General features: G+C 46.4%; 1 protein-coding gene across 11 annotated transcripts in view; it reads right to left on the reverse strand.

Moving 5' to 3' along the window:
- Window positions 1-19,381, reverse strand: part of NOD1 (nucleotide binding oligomerization domain containing 1) — a 35,162-nt gene extending 15,781 nt beyond the window's left edge. For 2 of the 11 annotated variants that reach the window (XM_035129228.3, XM_088654091.1), the window contains exons 1-6: window positions 19,058-19,119; window positions 13,132-13,471; window positions 10,461-10,635; window positions 6,361-8,164; window positions 4,497-4,580; window positions 858-941 (exon numbers count right to left, since the gene is read on the reverse strand). In XM_035129228.3, coding sequence (XP_034985119.3) covers window positions 858-941; window positions 4,497-4,580; window positions 6,361-8,164; window positions 10,461-10,635; window positions 13,132-13,347 — 2,363 coding nt within the window. In that variant the 5' untranslated portion in view covers window positions 13,348-13,471; window positions 19,058-19,119. The other 9 variants (XM_060280646.2, XM_088654088.1, XM_035129227.3 and 6 more) reach the window with 6 other exon arrangements.
- Between the last annotated feature and the right edge of the window lie 147 nt (window positions 19,382-19,528).

Below are 19,528 nucleotides of genomic sequence, written 5' to 3' on the forward strand. Positions count from 1 at the left end.
ACCAAGCAACGGGAGCTCACCCCGTCGCAGGGATTCAAACCGCTGACCTTCTGATCGGCAAGCCCTAGGCTCTGTGGTTTAACCCACATCGCCACCCACACCACTTAGTAAATGTAAGTTACCATTTACGCTATTCAGGCAGACAACTGGCTATGACAGAGAGAGCTAGATCACTGAGAAGCAGAGAAGCATAACTCTTTTTATGCTGCGAGAGGCGAGCTTCTACCCCTGAACTCTGCCAGCTGGTTGTTATGGGAACAACTGCTTAGAAACTGGTGTCTGAGGTTTGCTTTTGATTTTCCTCTTCCCTCCATGTCCCCTTTCCCTTGTGTGTCATGTCTTTTTAGACTGTAATCCTGTGGAGAGGCACTGCCTTGTTTTGGCTGCATGTAAGCCGCCCTGGAAGCCTTTTTTGGCTGAAAAGCAGGGTACAAATGTCCTAAATGCATAATAATAATAATAATATTAATATTAATAATAATAATAACAGCAGCTATCCATGCAGAAGCTTCACTGTCTAAGAAAAATTATATTTCCCTCTATCCTTCAAGCTTTCTTTTCCTTTCTTTTTAAATTGTTTATTTGGTTTTCAAATCCAAGTTTTACAATCACATATCCCATATATAACATAAAAACAAGATTCCAGGGAATCTCCTGGACTTCCCTCCTCCCCTTTGTGGGTTCTATTGTTAGTCATTTCCTCCTGCATCTTTTATAATAATCCAAATCTTTTACATCTCCATTATCTCCAAAAATTTCACCATTCAACTACAAGCGTTCTTCCAGTCCTGCTTGTATCTTTCAAGCTTTCGCTGCACCGAGAAACACGGTAGAAAGAGGGTGTTAGAAATACATACTTGACATATGTGAGGCTTGGACATTCCTCGATGAGTCTTGCAACGTACTTGGCTCCAACATCGGTAATCTGGTTGTTGTACAAGCTGGGGAGTGGGAGGGAATTTTTTTTTAAAAAAAGGAACCGGTGTTTAATGTTACAGGTAGGTAGCCGTGTTGGTCTGACGTAGTCGAAACAAAATAAAAAAATTCCTTCCAGCAGCACCTTAAAGACCAACTAAGTTTTTTATTTTGGTATGAGCTTTCGTGTGCATGCACACTTCCTCAGATACACTGAAATAGAAGTCCCCAGACGCTTATACTGTATGTAGAGAAAGGGTGGGGAGGGGTATCACTCAGGGTGGTGGGAATGGGTGATTGGCTGTTAGGTGTGGTAAACCTGTGGACGACTGTTAACGACTGCAATTGGTCTTACAGGAAAAAGTAAGTGGTAAAATTGCTAAAAATTATAATGAGATAAGAATCCAATGTCTCTATTCAGACCTGGTCTCTCCATGGTTTTAAGTTTGGCAACTTCTCTTTCCAGTCTATTTCTGAAATTCTTTTGTAATAAGACAGCTACTTTGAGCTCTTGTTTAGAATGTCCTGGGAGATTGAAGTGTTCTCCTACTGGTTTGTCTGTCTTGTGATCCCTGATGTCAGATTTATGTCCATTTATCCTTTGGCGTAGGGTTTGGCCTGTTTGTCCAATATAGAGCGCTGAAGGGCACTGTTGGCACACGCAATGTTAGAAGATGAGCAATTAAATAGTCCTGCACATGAGGTAAGAATCCAGTCTGGAAAGAGCAGTTGCTGAATTGCAACTTATCACCAAGCTTAAAACCATGGAAAGACCTGGTTTGAACAGAGACGTTGGATTCTTATCTCATTATACATGATAAAGCGATCTCCAGCCATCTCACCCCTTGCTTTTTCATGCAAGACCATTTGCAGTCATTTACAGTCGTCAACAGCTACCAGTCAGTCAATCACCCATTTCCACCACCCTTCTGAGTGATACCCCTCCCCACCCTTTCTCTATATATAAGCATCTGGGGACTTCTATTTCAGTGTATCTGAGGAAGTGTGCATGCACACGAAAGCTCATACCAAAATAAAAAACTTAGTTTGTCTTTAAGGTGCTGCTGGAAGGATTATTTTATTTTAGGGTGTTTAATGTGTAACTTTTTAACGGCTACAAACTAAGCAGGCTTATTATATCAGATGCTTGTGATCTGATTCCCTCCCCCCCCCAAAAAAAACCCCTCCCACTATAATTCATTTGGGGTCAGAGACCTGCTCATTTTGTACGAGAACCTGATAAATTAACTGTGCAAGTTCAGCAAAGAGGTTTGCAGTTTGCTTTAAGACTCCCGTTGCCTCAATTCTGCAAAGCGTGTTCTGTACTGTATCCGCGTTGCTTGCTGGATGGGAAAATATGGATCCTTATCGGTTGCACATTCTAGAGAGGCTTTGAAAGGAATGCGCGTGCCAATGTCTATTCCAGTCTGCCAACACCCACCTCCTTCTTGGGCAATTCACAGAAAATGAACACCCTCTTTACCTGCACCTAGACCTGGCTTGGAGCCAGCGTGTGATAAGATGGAGAACGTGGAGAAATAATTATTTCACTCCACAGCTGCAATACAACTGCAAGAATACCCAAACTGTACAGAAACTTATTAGTCATGATTACAGCAGCTAGAATGCTACTTGCCCCAAAGCGGAAAGAAGAAGAAGAAGTCCCAGCCAAAGAAGAATGGATACGAAAACTCATGGAATATGCAGAAATTTACGGCGAAATTTACCGGAAAAATAAGAAATCAAGACCACAAACTTTGTTATAAAAGAATGGTTTATGGAATATTTATGAACAAACTGTAAACAGATAAGAACATTGGCAGGATTATTGCATTAAGAGTATATATTAAAGTAGATGATTAGATGAACAAATTAAGTTAATTTAGATATGCAGAAGATATTATAAATATAAATTGAAGGAACCACTGAAAGAGGGGGAAGGAAGTCAAGTTCTGAAATGTTAAAATGACTGTAATTTTTTTTGGGGGGGGAAACATATAAACCTGGAAACCATAAATAAAATTATTATTTTAAAAAAGACAACCGCAAGACTCGGTGGAAAATGAGTGGGGGCAGGATCCAAACGCCTTTCCTTTGGAAAGTCTCCCCCTGGGGCCAACACTGATGAGGGAGTGACAATGGGGGTGGGGAGAGAAGATTAGGTGGCACTTGCCTGCTGGGAAATGCTTCCTCCAAGGTATTTTGTTACAGTGCTCCCATAATAAAGTGCAACACACTTTATTTCTATTTTTTAAAAATAGAAAGCTGGGATTTTAAAGGTGCACCCCAGTTCCATATAGAAAAGTATACATATTGTGCAGATAAGCCCTAACAAGGGAAGAAGGGAATGCCCCCCCCCCCATTTCTAGATAGCTTAGCCGGTAGAGCATGAGACTCTTAATCCTAGGGTTGTGGGTTCGAGTCCCACATTGGGTGAAAGCTTCCTGCATTGCAAGGGGTTGGACTAGATGATCCTGTGGCCCCTTCCAACACTACGATTCCACAATTCTACTTGAGCTGTAAAGAGCCATGAATCTGTTTCCTCCCACCCTCCCAGGAGCAGCAAAACAAAACAAAACAAAACAAAAGTTAGGAAGCTGCCTTCCAGAAGGTCCCCACAATTCCCAGTTTGGCCCAGTATTGGCTTCTCTTGACTAGCAGCGTTTCTCCAAGATCTCCCTTGCAACCTGGGGTCCTTTTAAATTACAGCTGGCCAGGATTGAACCAGAGACTGTCTATATACAAAGCATGAGCTCTTATACTGAACATTAGGCCCCCAAGCAACATTTCATTTCTCTTCAAAGTAAAAAGAAGAAGAAAAGGGGTCCTATCTGGAGCTCTTTAACATCTACAAATTAAAATATGTGAATGGCAGACCTAAAATGCCAACCCTCCACATTGGGAATGTGACAGGGAAGAAGGGTCCTATAGAAGGGACAATTCATTGTAGCAAAATGGGCTTATTTTGAACAGATAAGTCAAATGAAACTATCAGCGTGTAGCAATGTGGTCCTGCTACATGTGTCAAACTCAGTTATGTCTACTCAACCCATTAAAATATTGTTGCTTTGCCGTGATGCAATGAATTTTGTGTTGGCTAGCACCCAGGTGCTTGCTGGATTGATTTGGCGCAAGGCAGAGACGCGGGTGGCGCTGTGGCCTAAACCACAGAGCCCAGGGCTTGCCGATCAGAAGGTCGGCGGTTCGAATCCCCGCCACGGGGTGAGCTCCCGTTGTTTGGTTCCAGCTCCAGCCAACCTAGCAGTTCAAAAGCACGTCAAAGTGCAAGTAGATAAATAGGTACCGCTACAGCGGGAAGGTAAACAGCGTTTCCATTGCTGCTCTAGTTCGCCAGAAGCGGCTTTGTCATGACCTGGAAGCTGTATGCCGGCTCCCTCGGCCAATAACGCGAGATGAGCGCCGCAAACCCAGAGTCGTCTGCAACTGGACCTAACGGTCAGGGGTCCCTTTACTTTTACCTTTAGAGTCGCACATGAACACACAATGTTCACGAGGCTCCCTTTGGTCATTGGAAGCGGCCCTTAACATGACAGCTATCCGAGCTCCTCATTCATACGTACCCCAAATAACTCACAATTCCGTACTTGGACATCTCGTCGTAAAGCACTCTGACTCCTTGGTCTGTGATCTGGTTAACACTTAACCTGGAAAAAATAAAAGGGAGAAAATAAATGGCTTGTTGAGATACATGGGGGGGGGAATAGTTGGAGAACCCTCCTTTTAATAGGCACCGAAATGTGCTCTTTAGATTTTGTTGCAGCATCAAAGAAATAGAACAAAACATACATTTAGAGAAGATTGGAAAGTGTTTATTGAATATATGGGGAGGAATTGTGTACACTTGAAAACGTTGGCAGCCTTAAGATAAATTCAACAGGGAAAATAAGTTTTATGGATGTAATAATGGAATACTGAATGGTTTAGTTTACCTAAAATATGCTGGGGTTTATGATATGCAATGAAGGGACCCAGGTGGCTCTGTGGGTTAAACCACAGAGTCTAGGGCTTGCTGATCAGAAGGTCGGCGGTTCGAATCCCTGCAACGGGGTGAGCTCCCGTTGCTCGGTCCCAGCTCCTGCCCACCTAGCAGTTCGAAAGCACATCAAAGTGCAAGTAGGTAAATAGGGACCGCTACAGCGGGAAGGTGAACGGCGTTTCCGTGCGCTGCTCTGGTTCGCCAGAAGCAGCTTTGTCATGCTGGCCACGTGACCTGGAAGCTGTCTGCGGACAAACGCCGGCTCCCTCGGCCTATAGAGCGAGATGAGTGCCGCAACCCCAGAGTCGGACACGACTGGATCTGATGGTCAGGGGCCCCTTTACCTTTATGATATGCAAAATGAACCGTGGAAAGAGAGGAAGGGAAGTCATTGATATCTTATGGATGTTTAAATGAGTATTCAAAATTGTAAAACAGAAAATTTAATAAAAATTAGAGAGAGAGAGAGAGAGAGAAATAGAAACAAAATGCATTCTCTGGTTAACTTGACAGGTTAAAAATTCAAAAGCAGACTGATATTCTCTGCTGTCCTTAAAGCCGATTCTGAAGGCAGGAAGAAGATTCAACCACAGAAGAATTGATAGAAGTATGATAATGGACCGTGCAGAACTGGCAAAATTAACAGAAAAATAAAGAGGATCTAGGGAGGGGTGTTTTGTGGAAGAATGGATGCCTTTTTCAGACTACTTAAAGAAATATTATAGTATGATGAACTCACGAGCAGGATTGGAGCTACAAGCAAAAGAAGTACTGGTATTTTTCCGGGCATAAGACAATGCTTTTTGCTAAAAAAAAATTAGTCCGAAATAGGGGGTCATGTTATACATGGAAAAATACAGTCCAGCGCTCCAGCTGCTCGTTCAGCTTCTGTTTGGCGGCCGCCAAAAATTTCTTAAGTCAGGGTTCAAAAAAATAGGGGTTGTCTCATACATGGGGGTCTCTTTGCCATGGAAAAATATGGCAATTAGATTACAATATTGTGGTTATGATTTGATAGCTAGAAGATAGGGTGCAGCAGAAAGGGATTAAAAAATCAATGGAAAACGGGGTGGGAAGTAGACAAAAATAAGAGAAAAGATGAAACTGGATTTCGACTGCATATGTTGAAACTTAATAAAATATATTTTTTAAAAAAGAAAGGAAAAAGAAGAAAGAAAGAGAGCATGCTGAACCGTTCGACTTCGAAATGTTCGAAAACCGAAGCACAAAGGGCGGTCTGCCAATTCAATAAAGATAATTGGGGGAGACAACTCAGCGGAAGTTGTTCGACCTCCGAGGCACATTCGAAAACGGAAGCATTTACTTCCGGGTTTTTGGCGTTCGAAAACCGAAACGTTTGACTTTCGAGACGTTCGAAAACCGAGGTGCCACTGTATCAGAGATGGGCTGGTGACCCTTAAGCACAGACAACAAGCCCGGGAACTTACCGGAGTACCGCCAGCCTGCTGAAACAAGGCATCAGCTGCTTTATCCCGTAATCGTTGATGTTGTTGTTGTCCAAGTCCAGGGCCAGGCGCTTCCGGAAGTGATGCATGACGAACGAGATGGCGCTGCAGTCGGCAGAGTAGGCGTTGCAGTAGGTCAGCTTGATGTAGTTGGCCCCCATGCCCTTGGCCACTCCCATGCCCACCTTCTCGTTCTGAGTCTCGTAGATGCACCTCAACATCCAAACGAAATTGGGCATCACTTGAACCTGCCGGTATTCCTTCAGCCTCGCCCGGGTCAGCCCCTTCAGGTGGGACTTCATGCTTTCAAAGAAATAGGTGAGGAGCACCTTCCTCTTCTTCTTAAGGGACGCGGGAGAAACCAAGTGTTGCAGCAGCTTCTGCTTCGACTTGGAGAGCAAGCCGCAGAGGAAGAGGTTGGTGAAGTGGAAGTGCTCGTTGTTCCGGAAAGGGTCCTCCCCCGTCGGGCGGTGCCTCTTCAGCCAAGCGATCGGGAAGCAAGAGCGCAGGGCAGTGTCCGAGGTGGAGCATTCGGCAAAAAACCAGAGAAGTTCCTTGGCGCTCACCTTCTCGTCGGTGACCAGATGCAAAGCGGTGAAGAAGGACTGCAAGGTCAAGTGCAGGAATTCGTACGAAGCTTGGTCTCCGCAGCCACCGTAGTCGGGAACCGCCCTGAGGAAACCCAGCTGCAGCTCCTGCTCGGAGAGGTTGGCGAGGTCTTCCTCTTGGTCAAAGACAAAGAGAGATTTCTGCATCGCCGCGTGGGCCACTCTGCTCAGAGCAAACAGGGTCTCTTTGTTGGACCTGTAGGTCTCCACTTGGCTCCTGTTGTTCTTCTTCAGCAAGCTGGTCTTCTGGATTCGGTTGAGGTGGACTTCGGTCATGAGCAAGAAAATATCGGTCAAGGTGACGGTGAAATCCGGGAGCTCGTGGCTGTCGAAGGCCGAGTGGAAGTGGTCAAAGCATTTGAAGATAATCCAACAGAACAAAGGCACCAAGCAGAGGCTGCTCAGATTTGGGTTGGCTTCCAGTTGGTTCAGGACTAAGGCCCTGCAGCCTTCATCTTTGAAGAACACTTTTGTGTATTCTTTCAGGTTACTGCTGGAAAACCCTCGGAGATGCACCTTCTTCCGGACAATGTTCCGAGGAACTTCTGTCCCTGTCCTGGCCGTCAGGATTTTCTGAGATCCCTTCAGAAGTTTCCCGCTGAGGAGACCCACCAGCAAAGCCAGTGGGTGGATCGATTCAGTGGGGGAGCAGATCTCCGGAACGCTGTTGAGGTCAAAGTCAGAATGGATCTCATCAAAGCCGTCAAAGGTGAACAGAACCGTGTGAGGGAACTTCACGATGAAGTCAAAGACCTCTTCAGGGTCCTGGTCTGGGAAACAGTTGTACTTGAACAGAAGGTCTTTCAAACATATGGCTTGGTCCTGTTTGAAACAGCTGAACATCCGGCATCGGAAACGAAAGAAGAATTTGGCCCCTACGTCGAGGCTGCCCTTGGACCAGAGGTTTTGCATCTTTTGCAAGAGAATGGACTTCCCAATCCCTGCATCGCCGAAGATATAGATCGCCTCTCCAGCTTCATTGATCAGACCAACGTTGACGTCAAGCAAGTCCTCCAAGCAATTCACGTTGCTGAGTTTCTCGTTGTTGTCCTTGATAAACTCCATAATGTTGGAGGAATAAATTTCCTCAAGCAACATGTCCTCCTTCTGGCCATATGACATGATGAACTTTGTGTCTCGGCCCAATTCATCTTTAAGTTTCTGACGGTACCTGCTAACTAAAGGTAGCATTGGTTATGACGAACAGAAATTCTAGCACAGGGGAGCCAGCATGAAGAGGGACTTCATGCAAAACCATTACACACAAGAAAAGCAGAGAGTCAGTGTGGGGTAATGGTTAGATGAGGGACTAGGACCTGGGAGATTAGGGTTCGAATCTCCGCTCAGCCATAAAGCTCACTGTGTGACCTTGGGCCGGTCACTCACTCTCAGCCTAACACACCTTAGTGTTGTAATGCAAAGGGGGAGAATTGTGTATCTTGAGCTCTTTGGGGGAAAGTTGGGATATAAATGTAACAACCACCACAACCGTGCTGGATTCTAGAAGGGTATGGGCTTGTGTTTGTCTACAGCAGTGGTGTTCAAACTTTTTTCAAAGAGGGCCAGATTTGATGAAGTGAAGGGCTGTGAGGGCCGACCAAAGGGCCGACGAAAGTTGTGAACCTTTTTTTTTTTAGGATTGAAGTTGTTGAGGTTTTTTAAGGATTTTACCCTGGGAAATAAACTGCCACAGGGGCAGGATTAAACCCCCGAAACGGACTTCGGACATGCCTGGCCTACAGCAAAGTCACCTCTGACCCTGAGAGGACTTTCAAAGAAGCTCGTTTTATGCCATGCGGGTCTGCTGTTCAAAGAAGTGATTTCGTTTTACACATTTCAGCTCTCTAAAGTCCCCCCGCTATTCTGTTTAATTAGTGAACCTTATTTGGACTGTTTGGGGGGGGGAGTATTTTAAGTTCACAGCAGCTCCTTCTCAGTTTTGTCTACCAGTGGCTTCTGACACCAGAAATGTGCAGCAAGCCTTTGTTACAACATACACGATATATTTGAAGTAGCCATGACATCGGCTTTCCCCAACCTGCCACCCTCCAGGGATTTTGGCTTCAGATTCCATTGGTCCCAAGCAGGACAGCCAGACTGGTTGGGACAGATAGGAGTTGTGATCTAACAACCTCTTACTGGAGGTGCAGGTCAATTCTGTGTCCAGGGCAGCTGTCTACCAGCTCCATCTGGTACGCAGGCTGAGACCCTACCTGCCCACAGACTGTCTCACCAGAGTGGTGCATGCTCTAGCAATCTCCCATTTGGACTACTCCAATGCACTCTACGTAGGGCTACCTTTGAAGGTGACCTGGAAACTACAACTAATCCAGAATGTGGAAGCTAGACTGGTGACTGGGAGGGGCCGCCGAGACCACTTAACACCGGTCCTGAAAGACCTACATTGGCTCCCAGTATTTTTCTGAGCACAATTCAAAGTGTTGGTGCTGACCTTTGAAGCCCTAAACGGCCTTGGCCCAGTATCCCTGAAGTAGCATTTCCACCCCCATCGTTCAGCCCAGACACTGAGGTCCAAATCCGAGGGCCTTCTCGGTGGTGGCACCCACCCTGTGGAACACCCTCCCATCAGATGTCAAGGAAATAAACAACTATCTGATTTTCAGAAGCCATCTGAAGGCAGTCTTGTCTAGGGAAGTTTTTTAACGTTTGATATTTTATCCTGTTTTTAATATTCTGCTGTGAGCCGCCCAGAGTAGCTGGGGAAACCCAGCCAGATAGGCGGGGTATAAATAATAAGCTGTTGTTGTTGTTATATTATTATTATTATTATTATTATTAGGAGGAGGAGGAGCGGGTTGGAGGAGGGTGCATTAGATACTCTGCTAGAGCTCCTATGTTTCATGCACAGAGGAACAAACCACCAGCTTCAGGCTAGGTAAATGAGAAAAGCAGGATGCAATCTGCACATGTAGGGGCACTCTCCAGTCTGTTTATGGGATGCGTACCCTGAGAAACGGGACGCGGGTGGTGCTGTGGGTTAAAACCACAGAGACTAGGGCTTGCCGATCAGATGGTCGGCAGTTTGTATCCCCGCGACGGGGTGAGCTCCTGTTGCTTGGTCCCTGCTCCTGCCAACCTAGCAGTTCGAAAGCACGTCAAAGTGCAAGTAAATAAATAGGTACCGCTCCGGCGGGAAGGTAAACAACGTTTCCATGCGCTGCTCTGGTTCGCCAGAAGTGGCTTAGTCATGCTGGCCACATGACCCAGAAGCTATACGCTGGCTCCCTCGGCCAGTAAAGCGAGATGAGCGCCGCAACCCCAGAGTCGTCCGCGACTGGACCTAACGGCTAGGGGTCCCTTTACCTTTACCCTGAGAAAATCACCCTCTTAACCTTTATTATTTATTTCTCCTGGGAAAAGCGTTTTACCAACACTGAAGCAATGAATGATGGGATTACCCAGACAAGCTTTTTCTATAGGGAATGAAAGTCTTCCAAAAGTTTGGCACCCTACCTGGGTCAGTATTTTCAACGGGCTTATTACCAACGACCTCTGAAGGGCGAAACCCAATCTCTTCTAGCCACGGTTGCAGATCGTAATAAGCATCTGCAACTTGTTGCAGGATATAGATGCAGTATTCCGCAACTTCTTCTCCTTTGCTCTGCGCGAGGTCCAAAATTTTGCGGACCTGCGGAAACATCACACAAGACGTCAGAGATCTACTGAGGCAGTGGATTAATAGCTAGAGTACTCTCAAGCACTCTAGAGTCAATCACTGGTGTGGGGTAACACCATCTGCCTTCCTCTTTGCCGAACCAAAAACAACGTCCCAATGATGTGTTTTTTCCTGCGTGCATGGTTTTTAACGGAGCTGCGGCTACACCCCCACGTCGTGCCAATTTCCAATCGCACCAGTTGTGGGTAGAGGGACACAAACTGGTGTGACTTAACAGTGGACATCATTTGACATGTTGCCACCCTCCCCCTTTATGTGCATTTCTGACTGTTTCCCCATGATTCACCTATGAAACAGGTGGGAAATAATCACACGTTGAGGGATACCACCCCAACTTTCGGCCGACGTTTTTGCGGGTTAAATGGGGATACAATCGGATTCTCAAAAAGCAGAAACGAGTGCTGAACTTCCACTGGGGTCCACTCGGTTTCCAGAAGCGGCGTTTACGTCGTGTGAAAGGTCACATAAAATGTGACCCTTATCAGGTAAGGAAAACTCTTACATCTCAGGGTTGTGGGTTCAAGCCCCCAATTGGCCATAACTTCATTCTTGTGACATGCGGGAAACGACCCTCCAGATGTCTTTGCACAAACATCGACCCAACTACCACCAGACAAGCAAACACACCAAACTCTGAATCCCAGGAATACGATTTAGCTAATCGGCTCCACAAATGCGCAGACTTTCAGAGAAACCGTGGTTAGATTCGGCAACAGGCTGCCTGTCTCACCACACTGGTTTGAACACCAGCTAAAGGGTAAAAATGCAAAATAAAAAAAAAATCCTTCCAGTAGCGCCTTAGAGACCAACTAAGTTTGTCATAGGTATGAGCTTTTGTGTGCATGCACACTTCTTCAGATACACTGAAACAGAAGTCACCAGACCCTAATGTATAGTCAGAGGGTGGGGAGGGGTATTACTCAGAAGGGTGGTGGGAGTGGGTGATTGGCTGATAGGTGTGGTAAACCTGTTGACGACTGTTAACGACAGCAATTGGTCTTCCAGGAAAAAGCAAGTGGTGAAATTGCTAAAAAGAGCTTTATCACGTATAATGAGATAAGAATCCAATGTCTCTATTCAGACCTCCATGGTTTTACGTTTGGTAATAAGTTGCAATTCAGCAACTTCTCTTTCCAGTCTATTTCTGAAATTCTTTTGTAATAAGACAGCTACTTTGAGATCTTGTTTAGAATGTCCTGGGAGATTGAAGTGTTCTCCTACTGGTTTGTCTGTCTTGTGATTCTTGATGTCAGATTTATGTCCATTTATCCTTTGGCATAGGGTTTGGCCTGTTTGTCCAATATAGAGTGCTGAAGGGCGCTGAGTTGGCATACTCAATGTTAGAAGATGAGCAATTAAACAGTTCTGCGCATGAAAGCTCATACCAATAACAAACTTAGTTGGTCTCTAAGGTGCTACTGGAAGGAATTTTTTTATTTTGTTTCAACTACAGCAGACCAACACGGCTACCTAGCTGTAACTAGAACTATAGAAGGCATAAATACATTTCCACAAACACAGCAGGAGTCATTTCGAGCCTTGAGAATCGGCACCCTGAAGAATCTCTGAGTACAGTGTGCAGTGAAGGAATGAAATTTCAAATGTTGAATATCCGGTTCCTTAAGCCCATCAGCCAGAGGCTGCAGAAAACTAACAATTATTAACTGGAGAAACAGAATTAACTCCCAAGGCTGGAGGAAGGGTCAGTTATGGCCAGAAGTACAGGTTTTCTCTCCCTTACTGTTTGGGGGGGGGGGGACCCATAAATCATCGTCGTCTTACTGGGATGTTGGCAGGAGAAGACTATTATTCGCATGGGCTATGGCTTTGTCAGTTGGGACAAATGAGCCCAGAACCACAACAGGGACAAGTCCACGGTCCACATGAATAAAACCACCTCACTTTTTGTAATCTTAGTATGGTGTACTGCAGAGGCGAGGAATCTTTTTTTGGCTCCACGGGCCAGATCTTGATCACGATTGGCCTTGCGGGCAAAATCTGCTGTGCCACATGATGTCACTGTGATGTCAGGTCGGTTGCCCCGCCCACCTGTCAGAATCCCTTGTGGGTTTCCCGGGCGCTCAGCCACCACTGGGGGAAGTCAAGCCGAAGCAGGGATTCTTTCTTTGGCTTCACGGGGGATAGACAAAGGGGAGACGCCCCCCGCCCCCAATGCAGCAGAAATTGACGGCAGAGAAGCGGGAACAAAGCCAGGGGCCAGGGGTTTTAAATAAAAGGACACATTCTACTCATGTAAAAACATGCTGATTCCCGGACCATCCGCAGGCCGGATTTAGAAGGCGATTGGGCCGGATCCGGCCCCCGGGCCTTAGTTTGCCCACCCACGGTCTCTGCTGGCAAATCGGAACGAACGCTCACAGAATAGTCAACCTCCTCTAATCTCCTTGCCAACGAATCCGAATACGAGTCTGAAATGGATGCATGTACCTTGTCCGCTTGTGTAGGATATTGGGCTGCGATCTCAGCGTCCTCGGTAGAGAAATATTCATTCTTGATCAAGTTGTCAATCAAACACTGGGTGTTACGGACTTTGCCAACCAGCAGCTCTCGGTGCACTTTCAGCAAATTAACGAAGGACGGTGGACGGGCCGCCGAAGGGCCTTGTTGAAGAACTTCTCCATTATCAGGTGGCTGAGCTTCCATCGTGATGAGAATAAGAGGCCGCTTCTTCCAAACTCATCTTTGGAAAGCTGCAGAGGTGTGATGTAAAGATGTCCCGGCTGTCGGCTCCATGCAAGAGGAATGATTCTGCTCGGCCTTGTTGGATCTGCAAAGAGAGGAGAATGCAAACATCCATTAAGCTGTAGGGCGACTCCGAGGAAAGGTCACGGAGTCACATGCGCCAATTGGAAATGGTGGTTTTATTATTGGTTTCTATTTATTAAGTCTGGATAGCACCCTTTGTCTGTAGATCTCAGGGCAGTTAACGACATGAAATCACAATATTAATAAACATAAAATATGTACGGTAATAAAAATAAGAAAAAAAGCAAGCCAATAATCTCCCTCTCCCACAACACAATTAAAAGGATATTGGATGGCAATCAGCCAAAGGCCTGGTTGAAGAGAAACGTTTTCGCCTCGTAACCACACGTGTATAACGAAGGTGCCAGGCGAACTTCCCTGGGGAGAGCATTCCACAAATGGGGAGCCCATAGCTGCCAAGTACCCCACGGAGAAATCCGGGATCGGCAGCCGCGCGACACCGGAAGTTGCGTAGACACAACTTCCAGTGTCTCTTTGCCCATCTATGGGAACCAGAAAATGGCTGGCGCCGGAAGTCACGTCTATGCATGTCCGGAAGTGCGTAGACACAACTTCCAGTGTCAGTGCCCATAGATGGGCAAAGCAACACCGGAAGTTGCGTCTACGCACTTCCGGACATGCATAGATGCGACTTCCGGCGCCAGCCATTTTCTGGTGCCCATACATGGGCAAAGTGGCACCAGAAAAATGGCCGCTGAAAGGAACAAAAATAAGGGAAATTAGTGGGAGAGGAGCTAGAACAGGAGATCTCCGGGAAACGGTAAGGAAAATGGGGGTTTCCCAGGAAATACGTGATACTTGGCAGCTATGGGGGAGCCACTGCAGAGAAGGCCCTGTTCTCCTGTTGCCTCCCTCCGCACCTCTCGAGGAGGAGGCACACAAAGAAGGACCTCAGAAGATGATCTCAGGGTCCGGGTAGATTCATACGGAAAGAGGCGGTCCTTGAGGTGCTGTGGTCCTGAGCCATTTCAAGCTTTATAGGTCAAAACCAGCACTTTGAATTGGGCCCGGAAACTAATTGGTAGCCAGTGCAGTCAGACGAGGATCGGTGCAACATGCTCAAACCATCTTGCTCCAGTTCTGCACTAGCTGAGGTTTCCAAGCCATCTTCAGAGGGAGCCCTACATATCACCCACTGCAGTAATATAACCTAGAGGTTACCAGAGCGTTCTGACCGCCCCACACGTTGGAAGGCACAAATAGTGCTGACAGCAGGCGTGTGTGTGGCCGTCCAGATGGTGTCATAGGAATGAATCGTCACAAATGCACAGGAAAAAGGATGTCTGGAGGGAGCCACATCTTTGGCTCGGTCCACTGGTTCATATCTTTGGTGTGGGCCAAAGCTCAGCGGCAGAGACTGCAAGCAGAAGATAGCAAGTTCAATTCCTAGCATCTCCAGTTTGGCCTGGGGGAAAGGACGACGGCCCGAGGCCCTGGAGAATTTCTGCCATTCTGAGATAGATGGAGCAATGGCACAACTCAGCAGAAAGCCATTTCCTTTATTTCTCAAGAGGGCTGAGATCCCGGAAAGTATCTTCCCCCGCACACAAACACACACATCCAAGGCATGCGCTTGCGACATCGTTTGGAAGTAACCCAGCTAATGAATTACCACCACACACACAAACTCTCTCTCTGCAAAAGCACCCAAGTGATTCAGCCTCGGAGAGCAAATAAAGTCCTGTGTAGCTTAGTTAGAGCAGAATTTTCGGCACAATACATCGGCTTATGTGGTCAACTGATAATGGACCGGTATGTAGATTAGCATAATATTTATTTAAACCCAGTGCTTAAACAATTTGAGAATTGTACTTAATCACTCCCAAATTATTGTTTTCCTAGTCATTCTTGAGAATTACAGGCAACAGTTGTTGGGTTTTTTTTTTTGGTTTTTTAAAAAACAGATTCAAAAGCTGAAAACATATTTGTGTTCCTATAGTTATAATCTCTGAGATAATGAAGCTGATATTAAGAGAGATGCACTCTTGCATATATGTAAAAGCAGGCATTGTGATACTTTAAAGAGATGAGAAGACTGCCATTAACTCTGTGTTAGTTGTTTTAAAATATACAGTAGCAATAAAAGCATGTTTGTTACAGATGTGTTTGCAGGCCTTTGGGAGGAAAAGTGGGATATAAATGTAATAAATAAATAAATATGAATACAGTTCATTCTAAATGTAGGATCAATGCCTCGATATCACTATGAACTCAAATAATCATTAATGACAAGTCAAACGGCTGTCTGGCGGGGCGCTTGATAAACACACACGTGTTGAATAGAAGCTTTCAAATAAATAAAATTATTTCCGAGTGGTGAACAGGAAATCCTTCCAGGCAAAGAGATAGGTTAAAATGGTAGGTTCTTCAAGTGATCAGAATTCACGGTTGAAATCCTTCCTTCTGTTGTTGTTTAGTCATTTAGTCGTGTCCGACTCTTCGTGACCCCCATGGACCATAGTATGCCAGGCACTCCTGTCTTGCACTGCCTCCCGCAGTTTGGTCAAACTCATGTTTGTAGCTTCGAGAACACTGTCCAGCCATCTCGTCCTCTGTTGTCCCCTTTTCCTAATGCCCCCCATCTTTCCCAACATCAGGGTCTTTTCCAGGGAGTCTTCTCTTCTCATGAGGTGGCCAAAGTATTGGAGCCTCAGCTTCAGGATCTGTCCTTCCAGTGAGCACTCGGGGCTGATTTCCTTCAGAATGGATAGGTTTGATCTTCTTGCAGTCCGTGGGACTCTCAAGAGTCTCCTCCAGCACCATAATTCAAAAGCATCAATTCTTGGCTTGAGCTTCTGACTAAAAGGTAGCTCACATGTTTGAGCTGCAAGAATTGCTCAACACAAGGATGTCACAAATTCCTGAGACAAGGGAGTGTCTCTCCCTAAAGAAACTAGAAACTCCGGGACTGCAGTTCAGGAGCATGGCCGAAATCCAGAGTATAATAAACAAACCAAAATACGAACAAACAAATAAGCAAAACCAGGTATTACTATTTACGCCAATGCAACTATTAAAAATTCCAAACCTATTACACCTATTAATGTTTTTCCTACAACTGCATAAAATCTAGGGACAACTGGATAAAATCTAGGGGTGATACACAATGTAGCAGATCTATTAAAATAAATGGATCTGAATGCTGGAGAGAGAAAAAACAACCTAGATTAAGAGGGTGGGGAAGTCAAGTATGAAAAATTGCTCAATATCTCAGATATTTTCTGAGCTATGTGCAGAACTGAACACAAAAAATCCCAGGTGGTCTCCCAGTTTCCTGGTGAAAATCTTATTCCCCCCCCCCACATACCTTCCTACATCTGTACAACATTAGTGAACTGTCATGTACCACCTGTTAAGATTTCCTCCCCAAGGAGCCAAGGATGGCAAACATGGATTAACAATTAAAACTTCTAAAAGCAATTCCAATCCAGATGCAGGCTGGGAAAGATCTCTTCTTAGAAGGCTTCTTGGAAGAGGGAAGTCGTCAATAGATGTGGAGAAAACAACATGGGGAGGGAATTCCAAAGGGTAGGTGCCACAAGACACCGATTTGGGGACAGGACAGACCTCCCGATAAGGGGGAATCTGCAAGGAAGTTATCTTAGGTATCCGGGTCCCAAGCTGTCTAGGGCTTTGCACACCAAAACCAGCACCTCGAAATTTCAAACTACAAGAAAGAAGATTCCATCTAAACATTAGGAAGAACTTCCTGACAGTAAGAGCTCTTCGACAGTGGGATTTGCTGCCAAGGAGTGTGGTGGAGTCTTCTTCTTTGGAGGTCTTTAAGCAGAGGCATGACAGTCATCTGTCAGGAATGCTTTGATAGTGTTTCCTGCTTGGCAGGGGGTTGGACTGGATGGCCCTTGTGGTCTCTTCCAACTCTATGATTCTATGAAATCAGCCTAGGTTCACTGTGAGTGAGAGAAATTATTTCTGTCTTGCCAGAGTGTTGCATGCTCTGGTTATCTCCCGCTTGGACTACTGCAATGCGCTCTACGTAGGGCTACCTTTGAAGGTGACCCCGAAACTACAAGTCATCCAGAATGCAGCAGCCAGACTGGTGACTGGGAGTGGTCGCTGAGACCATATAACACCGGTCCCAAAAGACCTACATTGGCTCCCAGTACATTTCCGAGCACAATTCAAAGTGTTGGTGCTGACCTTTAAAAACCCTAAACGGCCTCGGTCCAGAGTACCTGAAGGAGCGTCTCCACCCCCATCGTTCTGCCCGGACACTGAGGTCCAGCACCAAGGGCCTTCTGGCTGTTCCCTCCCTGCAAGACGTGAGGTTGCAAGGAAGCAGGCAGATGGCCTTCTCGGTGGTGGCACCCACCCTGTGGAACGCCCTCCAATCAGATGTCAAGGAGAAAAAGAACAATCTGACTTTTAGAAGACATCTGAAGGCTCCCAAGTGTTTTGGACTACAAGGGGCTGATGGGAACTATCAGCTTGACCCCAGCTTAACGACGCAATTCCAATACTCTTATATTTTACAGCACACAGGGTCTGCAAAATATATTTCAAAAATAAGGGTGCAGACCAGGCTTCCTGCACCCAGCACTTGCTCATGTTGCCCATGCAAATCTTGGGACATTTCGCACCAAAAGCAAATTAATAATTATAGTATTTTTAAGTCACAGGCACACATCTCCTTTCGACCACAGAGTTGTCACTCTTTCTTGGCTAGAAGTCTCTGGAGTCAAGCACCCAAAACAATGCCATCACATTTCTTTCCGGGGAAGAGGCTAGTCCTCATGAGGTCAACTCTCTCGTTTTATTTACACACCGCTTAATTTTTTAGGCACAGGCCCAAGCCGTTTACATGAAACAGTATAAAAATATTCGTTGAAAAATAGCAGTAATCACAGACCACGGTAGACATAGACATAAAATGGCTGAAATGTAAATGAAGTATGATTTCAAATCTACAGATTTTTTGGGGGGGAAGGGGCAAAATAAAACCACATGTTGTGGATAGGCTTGCCTAAACAACAACAAAAAAGTTTTTGGGCAGGTCCTGAAAGCAGCAGAACAAAGGCACATGCTTGCTGTCAGCTGCTGCCAATGCAAAGAAGTATCTAAATCTAACCACAACCCACTTGCTTCTCTCCACTGGGGGCCTCTGCCAATTAATGCGCCACCCACCAATATTCTCGTGCCCATTCCCAAAACAGGGCCTCTGCCACCCATTCCCGGCAGCTCAGCCTTCCAAAAGCAACACTCAAGGAGACCCCCCTGTCTCTTAGCCGGCACCCAAAAACGGCTTTCAGTTCTGCAGCATTTCAGTCTTTTTAGGTGGCATGCAATGATGTGCATCTCTCTCTCTCTCTCTTTAGGATTTCTGCCTCTCTCTTTTAACAAGGAATCCTAGATTTGCACAGTTGGAAGGTAAGTCCCCCGGGTCATCTAGACCAACCCCCTGCAATGCAGCAAACAGTGTTTTTTAAAAAAAATAACTAAACAAATAAACAAACTTGCATCCTCAGGCACCCCCCGCGCACGATCCTCCCAATTCTAGGATGGAGTAGGGAAGGTCTCTTGATCCGCAGGCCAGTCAAGGGGGGCGGGGGCAGGAGAAAATACCCACCCCCTCTGGTTGCTCTCCAGCCCCACAAGCCTGCCTCCTTCTCGGTCGAAAACTTTCCAACTGAGCGCCGGAAACGTACCCGCAGCTGGATCATGGGAGAAAGGGAGGCGGAGAAAGGAAAAGTGAAAGTGCGGGGAGGAGAAAGGAGGTGGGCGCCTCCCCCGCGCGACTCGCCGAAAGTGAGAGCGGGCGCCGCGGCGGCTTCTCCTGCCGCCCCCTCCCCGGGATCCCGAGCCGATGGAGTCGGAGCCCGGCTTTGCCCCGTCCGGCCAAGGGAACGGGGGCGAGCCGGGCGCCGCCCTCGGCAAGGCGGCTTCATCCGGAGACGTGTCGAGGGGCTGGAAGGTGCGCTTTGGGCAACCCGGAGGCGGGAGCAGAAGGGGATCTGGAGAGCAAGAATCCCCGTTCCTCGTGTCCCGAACGGAGCAAGATCTCCCGGTCTGTACGTATCACGGAATCCCGGGAGATCTT

Source organism: Zootoca vivipara, chromosome 11, assembly GCF_965207765.1.
Source record: "Zootoca vivipara chromosome 11, rZooViv2.hap1.1, whole genome shotgun sequence".
Lineage (NCBI taxonomy): Eukaryota > Metazoa > Chordata > Lepidosauria > Squamata > Lacertidae > Zootoca > Zootoca vivipara.